The sequence below is a fragment of the Podarcis muralis genome, chromosome 9 (genome assembly GCF_964188315.1).
Source record: "Podarcis muralis chromosome 9, rPodMur119.hap1.1, whole genome shotgun sequence".
NCBI lineage: Eukaryota > Metazoa > Chordata > Lepidosauria > Squamata > Lacertidae > Podarcis > Podarcis muralis.
Window position 1 is genome coordinate 11,769,024 of NC_135663.1, and position 21,768 is coordinate 11,790,791.

Genomic DNA, 21,768 nt, shown 5'->3' on the forward strand with positions numbered 1-21,768 from the left:
CACACACGCCCTTCTTAACCTACTTGAACAAAATGTGCTTGCACAGGTCTACAGTAGTAAAACGCACAACTTTGATCACACATTGCACAAGAAGAGTGAGAAGTTGCACAAATTCATAATATTACTGTCTCTACGTCTAATGTGGAGTTTCAACAAAGAACTGCTTTCAATGACTCATTTACCTGTTCTGAGTGGAATATTGCTTTGCAGAAAGGAGAAAACTGAGATGGATCTTAAATTGCTCCTCCGTTCTCATAAGGGAGGGAGCAGTTTCTGTCCACTTCAATCCACCTCCTCCCTACACAATGTACCGCAGCATTCGAAGGGTCTCTCAACCCTCATTGCAAACGTGTGTGTGTATGTGCGCTTGCAAGGATCTGCAGAGGGAAGGGGAAATTAATGAAAGTGAATTCCGTTTCTAGGAGGAAAGTTAGGATTCAAGTCACTGGAGTGTGGTAATTCAGTTAACACTGGTTAAGAGCTGTTTTGAATCAGCTCTTAGCCAGTTTTAACCAAATTACTAAAACATGACTGACTGAACTCTGTGAAAACTTTAGTCCAATGATAGAGTTATTGCTGAAGAAACCTTATAAATTACTTTATGTAATGATTGCAGACTGATCCAGTTTCAGAGATCTGTGAGTGCAACAGAAGTCTCAAGTCAACACTGAGCCATTGACTACCTAAAATAAGTTTGGCACTCTAGATCCCTCATGTGTTAGTTATGTATTGCAGTCAAATAACTTGTGCTGGTTATGGGCTGGGTGTGCAAAGAGGAAGACAGGAGAAATTAAGGAAAGTGGCAGATTGAGCAGAAGCAGAGACTGGAATGAAATGAGAGGGGAATTCATTAGAGCACTTGATTTTGTGGATAGCAGTATTTTCATACTTGAGTGTACACTTGTTAGTTAAATTTACTGAATACACACCATAAAGATGTGTTGAATGGCACATGGAAGAATGCTGAATCAAGCTGTTGCTTCCTGGAAAGGAAAATATTTTTCAAGACCCTTCTTGTGGTAATTGCGCACATTGAGAGAATATATGGAAAGTTATTTTTGTATAAATGGCAGTGCAGAAGATACGCTTCTAATCTTAACTATACCCTTCTTTTTGAAGTTCAGAAATTTCTAGAATCTCTTTCATTCTAGAATAACAGATGCCATTGGACCAACAGAAACCTCAATAGCACCACGACAAAGACCAAAGGCCAATACAAGCACTGCCACTTCTAGTGTACTAGCAATTCAGAGCTCAGCAACACCAGTCAAAGTGCCAGTCCCTAGTGATTTCAACAATGGACAAAAAGGTAACTCTTCAAACTAATGGAGTGGATTTGAGTGAAAAGCATTATTAAGTGTGGAGATTAGATAGCACCTTTTTCCAAAGCCTTTGTGAATCCTTTTGACAAGTATTTTGTTTTGATTCCTGTATATCTGCAACTATGAGTTCCTCCTTTGCTTAATTGCCCAGTTGCATCATGGTATGAGAAGAGTTGCTACACAAAGTTGTGGTGACATACTGCTTTGGAAAACTCAGTGCATGGTCCTTTTGACAGGCAGCCTATTCATTCATGAAAATGAACACTGGGATTGATGCACCTTTTTAAGGAGATATGTTAAATTGCAAATAGTTGTATTTGCATATTGTTGTGGTGCTGAAATTTCAGCTTAACAAGGCCAGAATCACTGGAGACTTAACTCCAGAATTACAGCTGAGATTTGTCCCTATGAGACAGATTCATGGGCGGGGTGTGTGTGCCTTAAATGACTTAACTAAAGAAATACTTGCAAAGCATTCTGTAGAGGAATAAAGTACAAAGTTAATGGGTTTCTGTGGTGGTTTTATCTTGGAATAGAGAAGTTAAATGTGTAATTTACTAGGAAGCTTTCCGTGTTCAGACTTTAAAAATGCATTGAACAGATAATGTGCATTGAAAATATCCTAGGAGCCTCAAAATCTGGAAATAGCCAAGAGAGTATGTTGTCCCAGGGAACTAATCAGGCCCCACAGCAAAATAGAGTACTGCAACAACTACAGCAAGGTGACTGGAGGCTACAGCAGTTGCATCATCATCATCACCACCACCAGCAGCAGCAGCAACAACAATTGATTCAGGATGCATACATGCATCAGGTACCAATGTGTTTCGGCTGTAGTACAAACCAGTTTTCAGGTTTGCCTCTTCTGTTATCAGTACAACTTTATAAATATAACTTGCTAACATTCAGTTGATGGTTGTGCTCACTTTGCCCTTGGAGAAGAATTTCCTGCCCATGTCAGACTAGTTACTTTGGGCGTTCAACTTCATTTGAGAGCCAGTGTGGTGTAGTGGTTAAGAGCGGTAGACTCGTAATCTGGGGAACCGGGTTCGCGTCTCCGCTCCTCTACATGCAGCTGCTGGGTGACCTTGGGCCAGTCACACTTCTTTGAAGTCTCTCAGCCCCACTCACCTCACAGAGTGTTTGTTGTGGGGGAGGAAGGGTAAGGAGAATGTTAGCTGCTTTGAGACTCCTTAAAGGGAGTGAAAGGCGGGATATCAAATCCAAACTCTAGCTTGGTTAGATTACATTTCTGGAGCTATTTGTTCTGCAAGTACCCTTCTATTATACATTCTCTGCTTATGGCATGCTGATCTGGTTTATACTGGACACTGGGTGGGAAGAGAGTGAGGATAAGAAGTTGGAACAGTATGGTCCAGCTCTTATTTTGGAACAAAAGTTGACTTGTCTGACTTTTTCCTCTCTTACATAAAATTAAGCATTTACAGTAAAAATACTAAGTGCAGCATCTCAAAGTGCTGCACATGCCCCAAGGACAATTATTTGTGTAAAATCACTTGATCAGCTGGTATTCATGACTGATAAGAATTTGTCCCTTTCTAAAACAGTATCAACAAGCAATGCAACAGCACATGATTCAACAGCAGCTTTTGATGCGCTCTGCTTACCAGCAGCAACCTTCCCCTTCCTATCCAGCCATGGTAAGTTAACCTTTGAATACAAAATTCTGTTTACTTTGATTACTGATAAATATTACTACACAGATAAAGAAGGGTAATAATTAGCCGCTTAAAAATTGACTGCCTTAAATGGCATGACTCTGTTGATGGCATATTTTCTTAACTAAAGTCGCTGCTTTTTACAGAAACTGAAGGGAAAAGGACGTATTTCTTACTCTACAACAGCAAAAACTAGCTCTCACTCCAGTGGTTCTTAACTTGTGCGCTGGCACCATTCAGTCTCACTTATAGCCTCTGTACCATTGACTTGCAAATAACTTGGTAATTGTGTGGTACAGACATGGTACAAACCAGGCACAGACATTGTAGGTAACAAGGGTATTGGTTTGTTTGTATGTTACAAGATTATTAAATGGTACTGCATCTTTAAATGAGTATAGGATTTGTTAATGTTACTGGTATTTTAAATACCAACAGTTTATATTCAACTAAGATAGCTTTCAAGAAATAGCTAGCCTGTTTAGCCAAATTGTCCTTTTATTCTTTTCACCCCAGTTAAACTCACCAATACTTTAAATGAGGACTCCACTAGAAGTCTGTTTTTCTATCCCTTAGCTTTGTCTTTTTGTATTGTCCTGGGAATCTTCCCTCTAGTACTCCTACTAGTAACCAGAGTCCAGCTTTTTAGGCTGCTTCCCACTTCTTCCCTCAACACTGCAAACTGGCGTGGAATCTACACACATTTAAAAACCGTTCTGAAAATGCTTTTTAAAAAAGTGTTTTAAAAATACATGGAATTTTCCATAAGGCTCATCATTGCCATCTAGTGTCACATTGTATATTGCACTTAAAACGTTTTATTTGCAGCTGTATAGCTAAGTCCAGGTTCTCCATTCGTCTCGTCAGCCTAAGCCAGGTGATTTCAGCTATCTCTAGCAAGTCTTCAGCCACTAATCCACTCTACCTAGTCTTTGGGTTCTCTTTCTTTCCCAGTCTTCTTCCTCTGCTGTCTTCTTCTGGCTGATTCCACAAACACCAACCACCAGCAACTACAACTAGTCGGCTTCTTTTAATGCTGGCCAGCCTCTAGCCAGCCCCAGCCCCAGCCAAGCACAACTGAAAATTCTGAATCTGCACCTACCCACCAATCAAAATTGCATACTACCTATCCTTCTTTTGCACGCTGAGAGTTCTAACCCACAGCTGTAAATTAAGATCAGTTCATCTTTGCACCTTAGATACATTACAGTATAAATATCTGAACACATTACACAGTACTTGTTAAAACATAATTCAAAGTAACAGGTTTTCTTCGCTGAAACATTGGTGCTTACTGCAGCAAAGCAGTGAATGGTGTATAGCAGTGTTTCCCAACCGGTGTTCTGCGGCACACTAATGTGCCGCGAGCTGTTGCCTGGTGTGCCGCGAGCGAGTCCAAAAAAGGTTGGGAAACACTGGTTTCTCTTTCAAAAAGGAAACGTGGGTTAAAGCGGCGACGCCGCCTCCCACTCACTTTCCTGCTCTGGCTTCCCCAACAGTTTTCCGAGTTGCGTCACTGGATCTAGCCCCCTTTTCCACATGTGACACGGGAAAGGGAAAGGCCTTTGAGGCACCAGCGCGAGAGGCTGCAGCCTGGGAATTCCCTCGCCCTGCCCAAGGGAAAGGCAATGGCCGGCCCCACCAGGGAAGCACAGGAACTCTGGGCTCGCTTTCGTTCGGCCCGCCTGGCTGGGCCCTTCTTTGCTCCTCCCTACCACAGAGACGAAACCGCTTCTCGCTCGGTATTCGGGCCAGCCATAGAGGTGCTGAGGGGCAGAGCGCCCGGGCCAATGGCGCTGTCTTATTGACCGGAACTTCCGAGGTGAGCGTGCGGTTGGCCGCTCTAGGCTTTCCCCGCCCCTTCTCTCTCGGCGGCGCCTGGACTTGCGAGGAGAAGCCGGAAGCCGCGGGACTCGGGGCCACTCGGGTCTCCGTCTCCCTCGCCTGCCTCCTCTCCATGGCACCGGGCAGCGGGGGACCCGCCAGTCCCCGGAGCCGCCTCCGCAGCGGGACGGCAGCAGCGGCGACGGCGGAGCGGAGGCGGCGCCGAGGAGAGCGGTGACGCCGCCTCTGCCGCTCCCGCCGCTGCGCCTCCTCAGGCCCGGCCTGGGCGCCCTCCGCCATGGGCTCCCTCTTCCGCAGCGAGGCGATGTGCCTGGCGCAGCTCTTCCTCCAGGCGGGCTCGTCCTACGAGTGTCTCAGCGCCCTGGGCGAGCGCGGCCTCGCCCACTTCCGAGACGTGAGTTGAGACGCGCCTGCATTTGGTGCTTCATGGAATTGATACGCTGCTTGATTGTCGGGTGGGGGGGGCGTGCCGAGAAGGAACCCTTCAAAGCGGTTTACAAAAAAACAGAACAATGAAATTATCACTTTTTAAAAAACAACTATAACTTTCTCTTCTTCCCCAACCCTTGTCGTTGGAGGAGTCCCTCAGTCCCTCGCTTTGCTGCCTCCCCCCCCCCAAAAGCTTGGAGGTTCCCCGGCAAGGGGGAGGGAAAAAATTTGAAAGTTACACTTTCGTGCGTCCCTCCCGGCGTGACGCTGCGCGCTGACGTCACGGGGCTGTAATGGTGGTGTGCCTCGAGATTTTTTTCATCAAACAAGTGTGCCTTTGCCCAAAAAAGGTTGGGAAACACTGGTGTATAGTACAGATAACATATTTATTGTTACTGGAGGATCTTCTGTGTTACATTTTATTTTTCCTGTATTTTTTTTGCTTATGAAACAACAGGCATCTATCAACAAAATGCATGCCTTATGAAATGTTTTAACTATGGAAGCAAGAGTTTCATTTCAGGAAAAGTGAATAAATCAAAGATTTTGAAAATCTTGAGTAAAACACTCACATATTTATTTGAGTCCATTTCCTTGCATAAGACTGTACCTTGGAAATAATACCATTAATTTTAGTGCTTCCAAAATGGACTTGATAGCTATAGTATATAGTTACTTAAGTGAAGAACAAATTCCTCTTGTGTTGAATACTGGGATATAAATATTCTTGCCCATATTCACAAACAAACAAAACCATTTTGGCCATGTTGCCTCAATCTCACGATGAATTGAAATATTTTACTGTGCTTACACCATGTGAAAGTAAAGTCATATTTCATGTTTAGCATAATATAAAATCAAATGGATGTCAAATGCTTGGTTAGTTATGTCACACTTGTCAACTGATCTCACTCTTCCAAGTAATTCATTTTAATTTAATCGAGGGACCGAGGGACCTAGGGAGCAATCCTATGTTTCATTGGAGAAGTGCTCTAGGCTGTTGTGGAGCTACCTCTTCAGTCATAGGAGTCTGTGGTTGAGGTCCACCATGATGGTCTGAGGCCCTCCCTGAGGGATGAGGTAGGCAGAAATGGAAGTGCTCTGAGGGGGTATCCAAAGCTCCCATCTCAGGAGGGTCTCCATGTCAGCCACACTGCCCACACCTTCTGCTCTGGCTGCTGTAATCCTGGTGTGGTTTAGAAAGTGGCAGTTCCTCCACCACAGACTCCCCACCTCTAACTCAGTAGAATGGCTCTATTGATCCCATTGTTTAGTATCAGTAATGGTAAGTACATCTGTGTTGTTGATTCAATTTAGCTTTGATAATGTAGTTAAAGGTTATGTTTCTGCACACAATGAAATATAATTGTTTGTTGAAGGTACCATGATTTTCGGAAGGTTCACATTTTCTCCCTCTTTCTTTGAGGTGCAGCAGTACCAACAAGCTCTCCTACATCAACAAGCCCTTGTGAAGCAGTTGCAACCTCCGAAACATTCTCCTGAATTTCTTGCCTCTCCTCAGGAGTTTTCACCAGCCTTAATACCCCATTCTAAATCCTTTCCAACTCACGTTGGTGCAGCGTTGGACACACCTTATACTACAAACAGGCAAGCCCCCTCAGTTGATGTTTGTAATGAGTACAAAGACGTGCTGTATGATAGCCCTCCCGAATCTGATTCTTAGAATGCTGCTCTGATTTCTGTGGGACACCTTAATTGTTCATTATAGAATAATCATTACAGAATAAAATACCTTTTCCCCACAATTACAAAAGTCATTCATTTGATGTATTTTAAATTCTATTATCACCACAAGTAATTCTCTCAAATCAATTTTTACAGGACATCTGCCGCTGATGCTGAGTCTGTTTCCAGCTATCCAAAACAGAACATCAGTAACCCTCCTGATATGTCTGGCTGGAACCCGTTCGGAGAAGACAATTTTTCCAAGCTAACAGAGGAGGAGCTGTTGGACAGGGAATTTGACCTTCTGAGATCAAGTAAGGGACGCTTGAAGGCTTATTTCGCTTCACAGTAAATAAGAGCTCTTTAGGTTCAACCGGCAGTGCCAAAGACTGTTCTGTTCCAGGGTCACACAGTCTTGTTGTAGAAAATATTCTGAGCGTTTGAGGACAGAACTAGGCCCGCTGTGTGTCTTGTCCTTCTGTCACAAAAATGTGTGCAATAGAAATTAATTGTTTAGCATTTGTATTAATACAAAGAATGTTAAGGTCATCTCTTGAATACTTACTTTTCTTGAGTGTGAAATTCAAAAATGGAAAATAATGGGATGTACAACAATGCAGAACACCAGTCAGCTGCTTGCATTGCTTCACTTCGCAGTTGTTCCCTTGCACACTAGAACAGAAGATTTTTGTCAGTCTGGAATGCTTTTTGAAAATGACTGAAAGAGGGGAAATGACCTAGTACATTATGTTAATGTTTTGTAATGTCTTTTGAGTGGCTTAATGTAAGGGCTGCTTTATTGTTTGGACACAATAGTTGAATAAACTCTCTTAAAAGTTAAAAAGCTAACGTGTTTACTTGCAATCACTTGCACCTCTGCTTGTTTTCTTCATACATAATTTTCACAGAAATGAGTTATGGAGAAGGTATAAGGTACAGGGCAGGATAGAGATTCTGAATTTTGCAGAAAACAAATCACTCCACATGTAAATGACACTTACGGTATATGAAATCGGTGATGCATTCTGGTGCCCTAAGTTTGAAAGTAGCACTAGTTTAAAAGACTTGTAATTCAGTCATAAAGTCATGGTTTATTCTGAGCACAAGCCTTGAGGATCCCTTGCAATTTATTAGGGAAGGGAATTATTTGGGCTGGGGAGGGGGACAAGGTTTTATATTTTGATTTTGTTCTGTGAACCACCCTGAGACCTCCAGGTATAGGGTGGTATATAAATTCAATAACAACAACAACAACAACAACAACAACAACAACAACAACAACAACAACAACAACAACAACAATAAGTCATTATGTAGCATGCAGACAAAGAAATGTTGATTTTTCTGCTATGTTAGTATTTTCTAATGTTTTTTCACATAAAGGAAAGCATTAAAAAGTCAGAAAGGCATTTTCACATCATATTTGGAGCCAGAGGAAATGAAGTTTCCAGTCCTCAGTGCAACCATTCTGTGGGCAGTAGTTTTGAAAATCAGGCTTATTTTGGTAGGCATATTAAAAATATGATTGGGAATCTTTCACATTTGCATTGAAAGTCTGCGGATAAGCTGAGTAGAGCTGATCCTTTCAATGTCTCAATAGTGAGTTTGAAGACTTGGCCATTCTCAACTGTCAGTTGCCTCATTTTGCCATATTGTGCTTGACATCCTGATTACGTTTTGACACCTGACGTTGCCATATATTCTTTCTTACGTAACTAAAGTATACTAAAGAAGAAAGTATAGAAGACTTGACAGTCCTCAGCTTTGCAAGAATGTTCTTTATTTAGCTGAACCGTTACTGGATCAAAAAAGAAGTGAACAAATCATATATTCACAGTGTTTTCTATTGCATGCTGAGAATTTTTGTCTTGTAGAACTGGAAGGCTGTGTGAGTGAGAGGCTTTCGAGTGTCCTTTGGAGTTGTTAGATGAACAGCATGTCCAAACCCCGAGTATTAATGAAATTAACATTTACACTGTGGGAGAAAACTGTAACAAAAGTGTAGTACTGATTTGTATGTATCAGATAAAACGTCACAAGTTTCCTTGTTTCTGATGAACTACCATTATACCTGGAATTGTAGTTTCCCCACTAAATTAATAGAAGATTCTAATTATTGTTTATGCCGTAATAACTTTTGTATGCTTCACTGTTAGTTTAAATAACAGAATGTTATTTAAAGTGGAGCTGCTAGAACTACTTCAGCATTTTTGCTGCACTGTATGTACTTAATAATACAGTCTAAATGAGCTAGGTAACGTGTGGAAGTGAGACAAATAAGGATCAGTGTTGGCAAATTGGAAAAAAACCCTCCAGTTTCTGTTTTGCCCCCTAGTTTTAGTGATCTGAGAGCAAGAAGGATACATTTTAATTGTGGTTTGACTAGTGTACACAATTATTTAACACTACAACAAATACTGTTCCTCATAGTGTGAAGAAGTCACGCATAATAGCCTTGAAATGTACATTACTTAAATATTTCTTCATGAACTTTCTGTATTTAGTCTGTCCTCCCCACCCCTTTTTGGTGGTCACACTTGAATCAGGTCTAAGACAACACACCAATCTTCTACCGTGGCTTTTTTAGTGTTTGCATAGAACATGAACCTTTATAAAAGCCTCAGTTGGCCAAATTACTTTTATATAATTAGCAACGCAGCATAATAAGCTGACTAAATGTTTCAATCAATCCTGTTTGTAAATTGCGTTTATGTATTCCGAGAATGGGAATTAGTTATGCTCTTCAAAAAGCATTTTGATATGTATGTAGAAGAGAAACTGTCCTGTATCAAAAATCGGTTGGCTGTTGAGTTTCTTTCTCTTGTAAAAGAAGGAATATAAAACTTAAGGAAATTTAAGCACCTTTTTATTTTGCCAAAACATGGCTTTGCTGTCCACATATTTAAATAATTGCTTAAGGAATATTTTTCATTCACTGTGTTTTTTAAAAAAGGTTGAACATACAACCTTACCTGTATTGTCCCTTACAATGTTACAATTCTAATTAAAAATATTTACATTTTGTTGTCTTCGTTCATCACTACATGACCTTGGCTCTGTGAATACTCAACATCTATATTTCATTCAGCAAATAGTAAAGATTTCTAGACAATTGGGGCATGTACAAGGAAAAGTGCACTTGCTCTAAGGTTGCTTTTTCAATTTTTGTACTGTTGTTTAATTATTTTAATGTGACAATTTTGATGCGAGTAGCTGAAACTGTCTTTAATGACTATGGCTTGAACTCAGATTTGCTTGCATAGGTGGCAGTTTCCCATTCTGTCCCCCATTATGTATCCTTCTGAAAAGTAGCCTCTGTGGGTTTGGGGGATCCTTCAGAAGAACATGGGATGGGACCTGACAGACTGCAGTGTGCAATTTGTCAAAATTGGGAAAAGGTGCTCAGAGGTGGCATGGGGGTGGCCTCTGGAGGTTGTGGTGTAGGGGAGGGAGCAGGAAATGCCACTGTGTGAACTACTCTACTTCTGCAAGTCCGGTTTCAAGCCAATATGATCTGAATCAGAATTGGAAACTTGTTTACAATGCTAAGGCGCTTTTTTCGAATTGCTAATTACGGATTTTTTTCAGAGGGATATTTGAAAAATACATGGGCTGGAATCTAAACACTGACTTGGGTATGCTCAAACACTTGCACGTTTCTCATAGTTTACATTGAACAGCAGACTAGAACTAAGAGAAGAGCTGCAGCAACAAAATGGCAAATCCTCTGATTCAAGGAAAAGTACAGAATTTTAACCTCACAGACTTTTCAGCAATTTTGATTGTTCTTCTTTTCTTTTCTTTGCTAAATGTCTGTTGGTTCTCTGCGGGCTGCTCCATATTTGTGTGATGGAAAACTTGCTGGAAGTGGTGGTGCAACTTGCTATTTCACCTCACTAGCTCGGTTGCAGGAAGTTGATAAGGCTTGAATCAGTCATTGTTTTTATAAGACCTGTTGTTTTTTTAATAGTGTGGCCTACCATGAGTCTTTAGGTCAGGGCTACCCATATTACTATTTTAGGAATTTATGGACAAACCCCACTGAAACTATTGAAACATGGACGTGCATAATTCCCCTTCTATTTCTGTGGGGCTTTCAATAAGAGTCTTGGGATGTTGTGCCCATGAATTTTTTCAAGAGCTGGTAATAAGATACATCTGTTTATTTTCAGCTGGCGTAAAAACTGCCATTTTTATTTTACTTTTTTGTTCTGTTTTCATTTTTATCCTTGCAGATAGGCTCGTGGAGAGGAGAACTTCCTCAGATAAGAATGTGGAGCCACATTCTGTTCCACAGAACCATCCTCCAGAAGATCCCTTTGGTTCTGTACCTTTCATTTCTCACCCAGGCAAGTTACATAATGTAACATCACTGCTTTTCATTTAAATATACCTTGATAGTGCATTAGGTTCGTTCTTGAAATCAATACTTGCTTCAGTATCTTTCCTATTCCTGCTGCTTATCTAACCCAGAACATGCCTGATAACTAACACCAGATACTGAATTTTAGAAGACTTTCCCCCGCTATTAAACTTACTGGAATGTTCATTGCAGTGTTAATCCTTGCAGTATTTCTGTATTTTCATATTTCTACTGCATATTTACGATATTCAACAGCTGATCAACTGCACAAGCTCTGGGCTGGTCACCTGCCTTACATAATTCAGAAATGTGTTTTAAAGTGTCTCAGCATATTGGGAAGATCCTATTAAGTGATACACATGCTGTTCACAGTTAGTTGAAACTTGCTGGACTCTTGCCCTTATTTTGATACTTAATTGGAGTCCAGATATAAAGATTCATCAATGCCTACTGAACCCTAGGTGCAGAGACTTTCATGTATCCAAATAGATTTTTGGGGTTTTTAGGGAGGTGGCAAAATCACCCTTAGCTGTGCCAGTCTTCCTATCTAGGATGAACCTTTCTTTTCTGTGTTTTGCTAGAATTTAGTTGCATTTCACTTAAATTTAGTTTTATCTCTTAACTGGTTGAGGTTTGTTGGGTGACAACTGTTGGTCACACTCAACTGAAAAGAACTTAAGTGGTTTTAAGTCCATTGAGTATGTCTTGGATGTTTTGATTTGTTTCTGTATCACAAAATCTCAATTAAAATCAAACCAACATAACAAACTCAAAGCAAAGTACATTGAGAAGTACCAAATAAGTCACCTGACACTGATGGGTCAACAATGCCTTGTTCCATTTTGTCCTGGTTCTTCCTGGATTCTTAAGCTGTTATATCACTATCCCACCAAACGCTAAAAACTTTTCTGAAGGGCTGTCTTCAGATGTCTTCTAAAAGTCATATAGTTGTTTTATCTGTTTGACATCTGATGTGAGGGCATTCCACAGGGTGGGTGCCATTACCGAGAAGGCCCTCTCCCTGGTTCCCAGTAACTTCACTTCTCGCAGTGGGGGAACTGCCAGAAGGCCCTCAGAGCTGGACCTCTGTGTCCAGGCTGAAGGATGGGGGTGGAAACACTCCTTCAGGTATACAGGGCCAAAGCCATGTAGGGCTTTAAAGGTCAGCACCAACACTTTGAATTGTACTGGGAAACTTACTGGGAGCCAGTGTAGATCCTTTAGGACTGGTGTTATATGGTCCCAGTCGCCGCTCAAAGGTAGCCCCACGTAGAATGCATTGCAGTAGTCCAAGCGGGAGATAACCAGAGCATGTACCACTCTGATGAGACAGTGCGCAGGCAGGCAAGTAGGGTTCCAGCTGGCATACTAGATGGAGGTGGTAGGCAGCTGCCCTTGACACAGAATTAACCTGTGCCTCCGTGGACAGCTGTGAGTCCAAAATGACCCCTAGGCTGTGTACCTGGTCCTTCGGGGACACAATTACCCCATTCAGGACCAGGCAGTCCCCCCCCCACCTGCCTGTCCCCCAGAAACAATACTTCTGTGTTGTCAGGATTCAACAAAAGACAATGATTGAGGCGTGTTTAGAGCCACCCTCTAGCCTCAATTTGTAAAATTTAAATTACAATAATGGAATCAAGACAAGAAAATTCTCACTGTTTCAGATGACTATAAATTCAGTTTGTCTTTTGCTAGTTCCTTATTACTGAAAGAAACAACTTTCTCAGTTTCTACTTGATCAATTTCATCATCGATGAATAGAATACAAGAGACTTCCATATTATAGACAAGTTTAAAGTCCAGCTGTGTATTTGATAAAGACATACAGAAACATACATAATTTCCAGGTTTCGTCTGTCCCTCAAAATAAAGCAGCCCCTAAATCCGTCCATGCTTGTCATCTGCCTCTCTGCCTGTTGCCAAAAAACAGTGCAGATTTAGTTGATGTGTCTCAGTAATCCTTGGTGCTGACATGTGGCAAATTGTTGTGAAATGATGATGGCAGTATGTTACCAATTCAGAAGGAGATTTAAAATGGTTATGCCTCTGCTTTCTCTCAGTCCCTGAAATGATGAACTAGCAGAAGGCATGTAATTACTCCAGTTGTTACAAGCCATTCATCCTCTTATAATCGGATGTCTAGAAAAAGAACATCAGAACAGAAATATTCCTTGAAGATTGGGATCTTATGATTAGATGTTCTACCTGCATTGAATTTGAAGGAAGAACAATAGCCTTATACAAGAGGCAAACCTGATTAGAAGAGATGTAATCTGCACAATACATTACAAGCAGATGTTATGCCACAAAGTTCTTCAGCTCTTCATAAATTTAGATTTGAAATGTTCGTTGAAGCAGTTTGGAGATTACTTCAAATCTTTTTCTACATGTTGATCTTAAAGCGCCTTATTACAACATTATCATGGCATTAATTTAAAAGTGAACTTGAGATTTCCCTCCTCTTGAGCATTTGCCCAAATGTAACAATGTGAAATGAAATATGGATTTGTTTGGTCTGAGCTGAATTGATTTTGAAATAGGTTAGTGCCTCTTGTGTGCGGAAACATTTTAAAAATAGCATTCTGTGAGAGAAGTAGTGCTGAATTACTTACTAGGACTCTGACTTGGGCCTAGGATAATTTTGAATGCGGTGCTCCTATAAAGATAAATTAGAAATCTGTGTTCATAGAATCATAGAATTGTAGAGTTGGAATGGACCATGAGGGTAATAAAGTCTAACCCCAGCAGTGCAGGAACCTTTGCCCAACATGAGGCTCGAACCCACAACCCTGAGATTGAGAGTCTCATGCTTTACCGACTGAGCTATCCCAGCTTCAAAGAAAATAAGATGGGCCTTTTAAGGTATGCAGAAGAATAGAAGCACCTACAAAGCTCTACATGAGCTCTTGGTTCAGATCTCATATCAACAAAGAACTTACTACATCTTAAAAATTGTCTGCCCTAAGGGAGGAAGAAATAGTTTTCTGTTTTCCACATGTGAATAAAAGAATGCTCGTGCTGATAGCCATTTGAAAATTGATATTCCAACAACAAGGTTGTGTTATACTCATGTGGAAAGATTAAGCTTTTTAATCTTACAAAATTACATCCATGTAAACAAGTACAGTATCCACGCAAATGTTGAAAATGGCGGGATTTAGATGGCATGGACATCTACATTTCTGTTATTACAGCTATTCCTTTGGGAAATCTACATCAAGAGATGAAATCTACATTTTAATTCGACTTAGAAGAACCTGACACTGGGAGTAAACCTGAAATAGCCTGAAGATCTAATCACCTGATCTTTCTACTCATTCCTTAAAATGCATGTGCAGATTTATTTTGAATTATTTTTATGAGACTGTAGAGAGTGAAGGTTCTTGAATATTGAGATCAGAGTGCAGGTTCTCCCCCCACCCCCAAAAAAATATTCCTTGGGTACTAAGCAGTTAAGAATGGAGTGCCCATGCTCTGCAAGTATAGGATAGTTTCCCAGGGCCATTAGATTTCCCACTATTGGAGGGATAACAACTAGCTATCATCTAATGGGCTGTTGCCTTGATTCAGAAGAGCAGGTATTTACTTAGGTATTTTTTGCATGTTCTAGGGTGGTTGAAATGGGGTCCTCTTCACATTACATAATACATATGCAAATCCCATAATGCAGCAAATGCTGTACAATGAAAAATAAAATTTTCTCATTTGCCTTCATTTATTGTGAAGTCTAGCACCACTATTAAAAAAGGAAATGTGGTCCATCTCAATGTGTAGTAGCAGTGTTAAACGTATACAGTATGTTTATCCGGAGTGTGGAAAATTAAGAAGAAATTGAAGTTCTCTTGCATATTCTTTCAGGTTCCCCAGGAAATGAAATTAATAACTCAGACAGCAGTCTAGAGAACAAGGTAGGGAGCCCAACCAAAAATGAGAGGTCAAGCCAGGCTATTGGGGACCGTGAAAATGTAAAGAAGGTGAGAGAAGGAAACACGAAAAAAGGAAATGATGAATCAGAGAGTGACTTTGAATCAGATCCTCCATCTCCTAAGAGCAGTGAGGAAGAGGAGCAAGAGGATGAAGTCTTGCAGGGCGAGCATGGAGATTTCATTGATGACAACGATACCGAACCAGACAACTTTGGCCAGCATCCTCTTCTAATGGATTCTGATGAAGATGCAGAAGATGATGATAAACCAAGTTCTGACTCTGATTCTTGTCATGCTAGGCCTGTGGATGAGATGCCTTGCAGCAGATACAGAGAAGGGACTACCAGTGTTGAAAACAGGGAGCCTAATGTAACATTTCCCGTGTTGACTGAATTGCCAAATACAGTAACCAAGGTGAGCCCCAAACAAGAATTTGATGTCTTTGGAGCAGTTCCATTCCTTGCTCTTCATTCTCAAGAGCCCAAGCAAAATGATAGCAAAGGTTTCTCTCCCCAGGCTACGCTTCCAGGCTTAGACCAAGATCAGGATGACTTTGATGTCTTCACCAAAGCCCCATTCAGCAGAAAAATATCTCAGCAAGATGACTTGATTTCAGGTTCTGAAAACCAACCTTCTCCCATATCGCCCAAAAGTGTGGATGCTTTTGGCTGTATCCCATTCCCTCATTCCATCCCAAAGAATGACGAGAGTAAAGAGGACCTGTTTGGGCTTATCCCGTTCGAGGAGATAACAGGGAGCCAACAGCAGCAAAAAGTGAAGCAGCAACGCAATCTGCAGAAACTCTCCTCTCGCCAGAGACGCATGAAGCAGGAAGTATCAAAGAACAATGGGAAGCGCCACCATGGTACGCCAACAAGCACCAAGAAGACCTTGAAGCCCAGTTACCGCACACCAGAAAGAGCCCGCAGGCACAAAAAAGCTGGCCGTCGGGACTCCCAGAGTAGTAATGAGTTCTTGACAATCTCTGATTCCAAGGAAAATATAAGTATTGCCCTTTCAGATAGCAAGGACAGAGTCAACCCTCTACAAGCAGATGACAGTCTTCTGGATCCCTTTGGAGCCAAGCCTTTCCACCCTACGGAACTGGTACTTCTTCCACAGCATCAAGGTTTGGGTGATCATTGTGGAGACTATAATGCTGTAGTTCCTGGTAGACCTAGACAGAGTTCACTACTTGGTACCATTCATTCTGGCGATGGGATAAAATTAACAGATGATTTTGGGGCAGTTCCTTTCACGGAATTTGTTGTGCAGACTGTGACATCTCAACAAAGCCAGCAGCAACAGACAGTGGAGTTGGATCCTTTTGGGGCTGCTCCATTTCCTTCCAAACAATAGATTGAACCAGGAGCACTGTTGCATTATTTAAGGATTTTCTGTACCACCATAAACTATCTGGTTCAACTGAGGAGAAACTTTTTTTCTTAGTACAATTGATTCATTTCTCAGTAGAGAACCTCATATTTTAAAATCTGCTATCTTAAGCATACAATATTGAGATGGCGAAGAGGTAAAAGAATTTCACTAAGACCTTCTGATCTCTTTTCAAAAGCTCCTATCTGTTGTTGCAGCTACTGCCTATTACTTTATCAACAAACAGCCATGGTGTCCTTTTTACCATGTACTCTTCACCAAAGAGGTCATTACAAGAACGGTCTGATTTGAGGTGTGTTATAACTGGCCTGAGGGGAATGAGAAAATGCCTAAATATGTAAGAAGCTGGATTGATCTGGGACTGCTTCACTTGCTTGTTGTGGGATCCCTCCTAAAACATCTCTGAACTTCTGAGGTTTCTGACTTGACATTAGATTCCTAAACATCACAAAAAACCCAAACCTTTGTAGCTGTGGTTCCCAGAACTCTGCTTCCCTCCCCCCAGTAAGTGCCATTAATGTCAAACAGGGATAGTTCTAACTCTTAAGATCTCAAGAACTTAGTGGAATACAATATTAGATAAAGTTGGGAATCAAGGAGGAAAATAAAAATACATAGCTGGATTCTGCAGCACTTCGAAGATTATACTGTTCCAGTTTGGTTTACCTGCATATACAACATTCGACAAGACAGAGAAGACAAAAGCCGGAAATTTGGTGGCAAGTTCTAACCTGTACAGCTCTATGATAAAGTAGGATTTTCACCTAATGTATTTTTCTAGGGTTTTGTACTCCGTGGTATACCCTAGAAATGTCTTTTGAATCACTCTCACTTAACTCGTCCCATTTAATATTTTTGAGTGCATTCTGTCTCACAATATTGTACTTATCTTGAGAGTTCATACAAAATACACGTAACTCTAAAGAAACTTTTAACTTGAATTTAGGCAGTTTCCAGCACTGGAGGTATAAAAACTGAAGCCTTTAAAAAAAATGATGCTGATTTGAGTCTGCTACCAGTAAACTGCATAGTAAACCACCAATGCCTTACAGCCAGGACCATTGTCCTGTCATACTTTTACCTCTGAGCCATTTGGTGCCCTTGAGACACAGTTTAAAAACATGTAGAACTTAGAAGGTGAGTATTTGATGCATTTCTGAACTTCCCACGTGGACAAAGGTGTTCATAATGTCCTTGGCTGTCTGTGGCCCATTCTTGACTAGCTGCGGGAGCTCTGGCAGAATATGTTTCACATTTCAGTTCCTTGGGCTACAATCTAGTCCAGCTTGGCTTTCTTTTAAACATGTAGGTAACACTGTAGGTTTAAACACTTTTAAACACTGCAGTAACCAGCTGCTCCTAAATCATACAGAAGTGAGTGGTCAGGATCCATGGAACACTGCAATGTAGTTCCGGTGCCTATGCAGAAGCAGCTGACCCCTTGCTCCCATGAAATATAGCAAACTATATCTGAAACTGAAATGTTTCATATGTATTGGGTCAACTGTATAAAAGGAATCAAAATCCTACTTCATGCATACAAGCCTGAAAAGTTTCTGGATCCTGGGCTTTGCATAGCCATTCACATTGTAAATCTGACTTTACGCAAAAGGTACAAGAACTGGGCTCTTCAGGTATTGTTTACCTGACTTGAATATGAACTTGTGGGATTAAGAAATCTAAAACAGTTGCTGCCCTGGGTGAATGACTTTCCGTAAATGCTTTCCCAGCAGTGGACTCTTGCTCTCCAGCTGCTGTGCCGAAGCAAAATATCAAAAGAAACTTTTTTTGTGTGTGTAACATGATTCTAATACAGGATAAATTTGACAGAGGCAGAAGAACAAGATGCTTTAAAAAACGAGAACTTTAAGAAAATTTGATGGGTTTTTGGGCGATCAAAATATGATTGGAAGCTCTCTCCAGATGTATGTTTCTAGTCCTGCAATGTTCCACTCTTTTGTCATATCAAGCACAAATCCCAGGTCAGTTAGATGTCTTGTCATTCTAAATATTTCTGTAAAGCACATACGGCAAAAAAATGGCTAACTGTGCACATACCTCAGAATGCCTGCTCTTTTATTCTTGTGCCAAAGCCTCTTTGAGCTAAATACAGGTTTTGTAACAAAGGTTTATTAAAACTGTAACCGGACAGCTCTATTGAAGTGCTGCTTCAACTGTGACAAGATTTCCTACCCATGAAGAGATCAGATGCGTGTTCCCAGCAAATGAGCACACAAATAGATGCAGAGAGCAAACATGTATATGTCCCTCGTGGTTGTTTCTTCTATGGAAAGGTTTTCTGTGGATCAAACGTACAATGTTTGAAGCAGGTTGGAGTTGCAGAGTTAATCCAGAGCTGTCCACAACTAGCCGATTCCAATGTAATAACTTCTACTTGTGCGCTTGTAAGGTCTTAAGTGCTTTCAGGTGGCACAAAATAGGCACAGCAGCTCTGGTAGTCAAGTTAACAGTCCCATTAAAAGTAGTTGACTTGTCCTGTTGATTTTGACAAAAAAAATTTTTGGCTCAGGAACAGTATCTAGTGTCTGATCTTATCCTGGCATCCGGTTGGTAGCCAGCTTTTATATTCCAAGCTGTCTGAAAAATCCTTCCTTTCCACAAGACTCCATGTGCTGTGAAATACGAACACTAGATTTAGAACAACTTGGTCATTTAATTATTTGTAGTAACCTAAAACCATTGCCTGCATTTGTCAGAAGGGTTTTCCATATATCTGTACTACATGCTTAGTTATTGGCAGATAATTCCATTCTGAACATTTTGTTATTGAGATATGGAATGCCTTTGACCCAAGATGAAAGTAAATCTTATCCTGCAATAATTCAAAGGCAGTGGGGAACGTAGAAGCAACACATTTGCATTGTTCTAACAGTTTCGCTACTATTTATCCTAAGAGTTTGTTGGTATAGAAAATATACACATTTTTCTCAGTCATCACTTCAGGTCCTGAGACACACTTTTCAGCAGTCTCTTGGAAGACACCTGCACTGCTTGGTTCATGCTGTTAGCTTGGCAGTGTAGAGTTAATAATGGATGCAACTCTGCAGGACTGGGCCGTAGGCAAAACGTCTGTAGCATAACCCTTTAAGGCCAAAATAAACGTGTGGCCATTGAGATTGTTGCCAATATTCTTTGCTTTCTCATAGGGCCTTGCTTCACGTATTTACTGATTGCATATGACTTTATTTTCATAGGTTTTTGTAAATAAGAACTTCTGTTGATTTTCCTTTGTGGTTGCCGGGGTATACTGGCAGACCCCACAGAATTAATTTCTCCCTATGTTTGTTTGTTGCTAAAGAGCTGCAGAAAGCAGGTTTGATAATTTCCTTCAGTTCTGGACTTCATTGAAAGAAGTGATTGGTAGTTTGGGAGAAATATTTTTGCTTGCATTGTGTACGTGTACATATATCTGAAATCCAGCCTACCATGGTCTTTCCTAGAACCATAGGAAGATTGTGAAGTATTAGTTCATATTGGTGGCCGCCAGATGGAGGATTTTTCACTACTCCAATGGTTTGACATTTCCAATTAGCATATAGCAGACAGCTGGGTACATCTTCTAAAATCAGCTGCAGAATTAGTTCATCTTGAAGCAGTGTTGCGTGTTACTTCTGACATGATGGTCACCCTAAGGTGCTTTTATTGTACAGATTAATATAGCAGACATGCTCCTAAAGGTTTAAAAGCAACAGGATCTGGTTCAATGTTAGCCATCATTGGTAAAATCAGCTCATGGTTACTATACCATCACCCAAATTTGTGTGATTCAGTTCTTTGAAGGTACAGTTGTTGATCTTGGTGAAAGAAACTGAATCCATACCCCTATCCACATATCAGTGGGGGTGGGTGCTTACTATTTCCATAATTATTCTGTAGAAAAGGAGGCCTATATCTTACAGCTTGATCCTGCATCTCTTGAACTAGGTTACATGTGTCTGGTTATTTTAGAGGCACAGGAGCAATGCCCAAGCTTCGGGAGGAGGGCTGCCTAAACGTCTGTCCTTTTCACCCAGAAATAACTACTGTGAGATTGAATGGCTGTAGCTACTACTGTGAGAATTGCAACTAGAGTCTATCTGAAGATTTTTTTTTATATGATAGGGTGTATTTTTATAGAGAGAAACATATATAAAACATACATGCACACATCACATCTCTTGGAGTTTGTGATCTAAAACAACATTGCAGTCACAATCATTGTCATGGCGTTGGAAAAATAAGTATAGCCAAAAGCTGCTAAGAGTAACAAGGAAATGCAAAGGACTGGCTGCCCAGTTATTTTTCTAAAGCACTTCATTGAAAAGAAATAAATAAAAGTAATAGTGTCGATAGCCAAGTTTTGTTTCTGTGACTAAGAACATCACTCAAGAATAAAACAATGCTATATTTTAATTGCTGGCAAACAGCTTTAAGTGCACTTTTCAAATGACACTTCCATTTCTTGTCAAGACTCAAAATTTCTAAAGCTTTTTTTGTTGTGTGTGTACCACTAAAACAGAACTTTTGTGTGAAATTAATGTAGCTGAGAACAACTGTCAGTTGTTACTAAATAAATATACCAGATGCCATGATTCTGTAAACCTGTGTAATTTTTACAACAGAGCCGGGGTGTTCTAGATCTTGCCATGCAAAATGCTAATTGAGTTTCCTGTGTATGTTGCCTCATATGAAAAAAAAAAAAAACTTATTGCATTACTTATGCCTCCTGTTGTTTCTTTTGCTGCAGTCAATGCCAGTAATTAGCTCGTTTTGTGAACTTGTTTAATGACAATCAACAAACCTATGAACAAGATGCCCTAAGCATCTTGTTTTGATACTTGTTCCAAGGACTTGGGCTACCATATCCTAAGCAACACCGGACATCGGTTTGGCTTTATATCACGTCAGGTTTTGTCGTACCATCTGACAGAACTTTGCGAGATTTAGTGTTTTGTGACAGCTCTGAGGCTGCCGATACCTTTAGTGCTTTTCAGAACTATAGCTTAAGAGTTTCTTTGAGGGAAGCAATGCCAGTGGTAGGACAGATGTACTGCAGAGAGTCATGGCCTGAGACAAGGGGGGTTGCAACAGGAGCGCTACCACAATGCAAAATCTATGAG

General features: G+C 40.7%; 1 protein-coding gene across 3 annotated transcripts in view; it reads left to right on the forward strand.

Moving 5' to 3' along the window:
* BMP2K (BMP2 inducible kinase) overlaps positions 1 to 21,364 on the forward strand; it is a 45,117-nt gene extending 23,753 nt beyond the window's left edge. Inside the window, exons 10-16 of one of the 3 annotated variants that reach the window (XM_028743865.2) lie at positions 1,152 to 1,309; positions 1,949 to 2,136; positions 2,891 to 2,983; positions 6,702 to 6,883; positions 7,118 to 7,275; positions 11,197 to 11,310; positions 15,186 to 21,364. In XM_028743865.2, coding sequence (XP_028599698.2) covers positions 1,152 to 1,309; positions 1,949 to 2,136; positions 2,891 to 2,983; positions 6,702 to 6,883; positions 7,118 to 7,275; positions 11,197 to 11,310; positions 15,186 to 16,612 — 2,320 coding nt within the window. In that variant the 3' untranslated portion in view covers positions 16,613 to 21,364. The remainder of the gene's footprint in view (positions 1 to 1,151; positions 1,310 to 1,948; positions 2,137 to 2,890; positions 2,984 to 6,701; positions 6,884 to 7,117; positions 7,276 to 11,196; positions 11,311 to 15,185) is intronic. The other 2 variants (XM_028743867.2, XM_028743866.2) reach the window with 2 other exon arrangements.
* Positions 21,365 to 21,768: the final 404 nt, after the last annotated feature.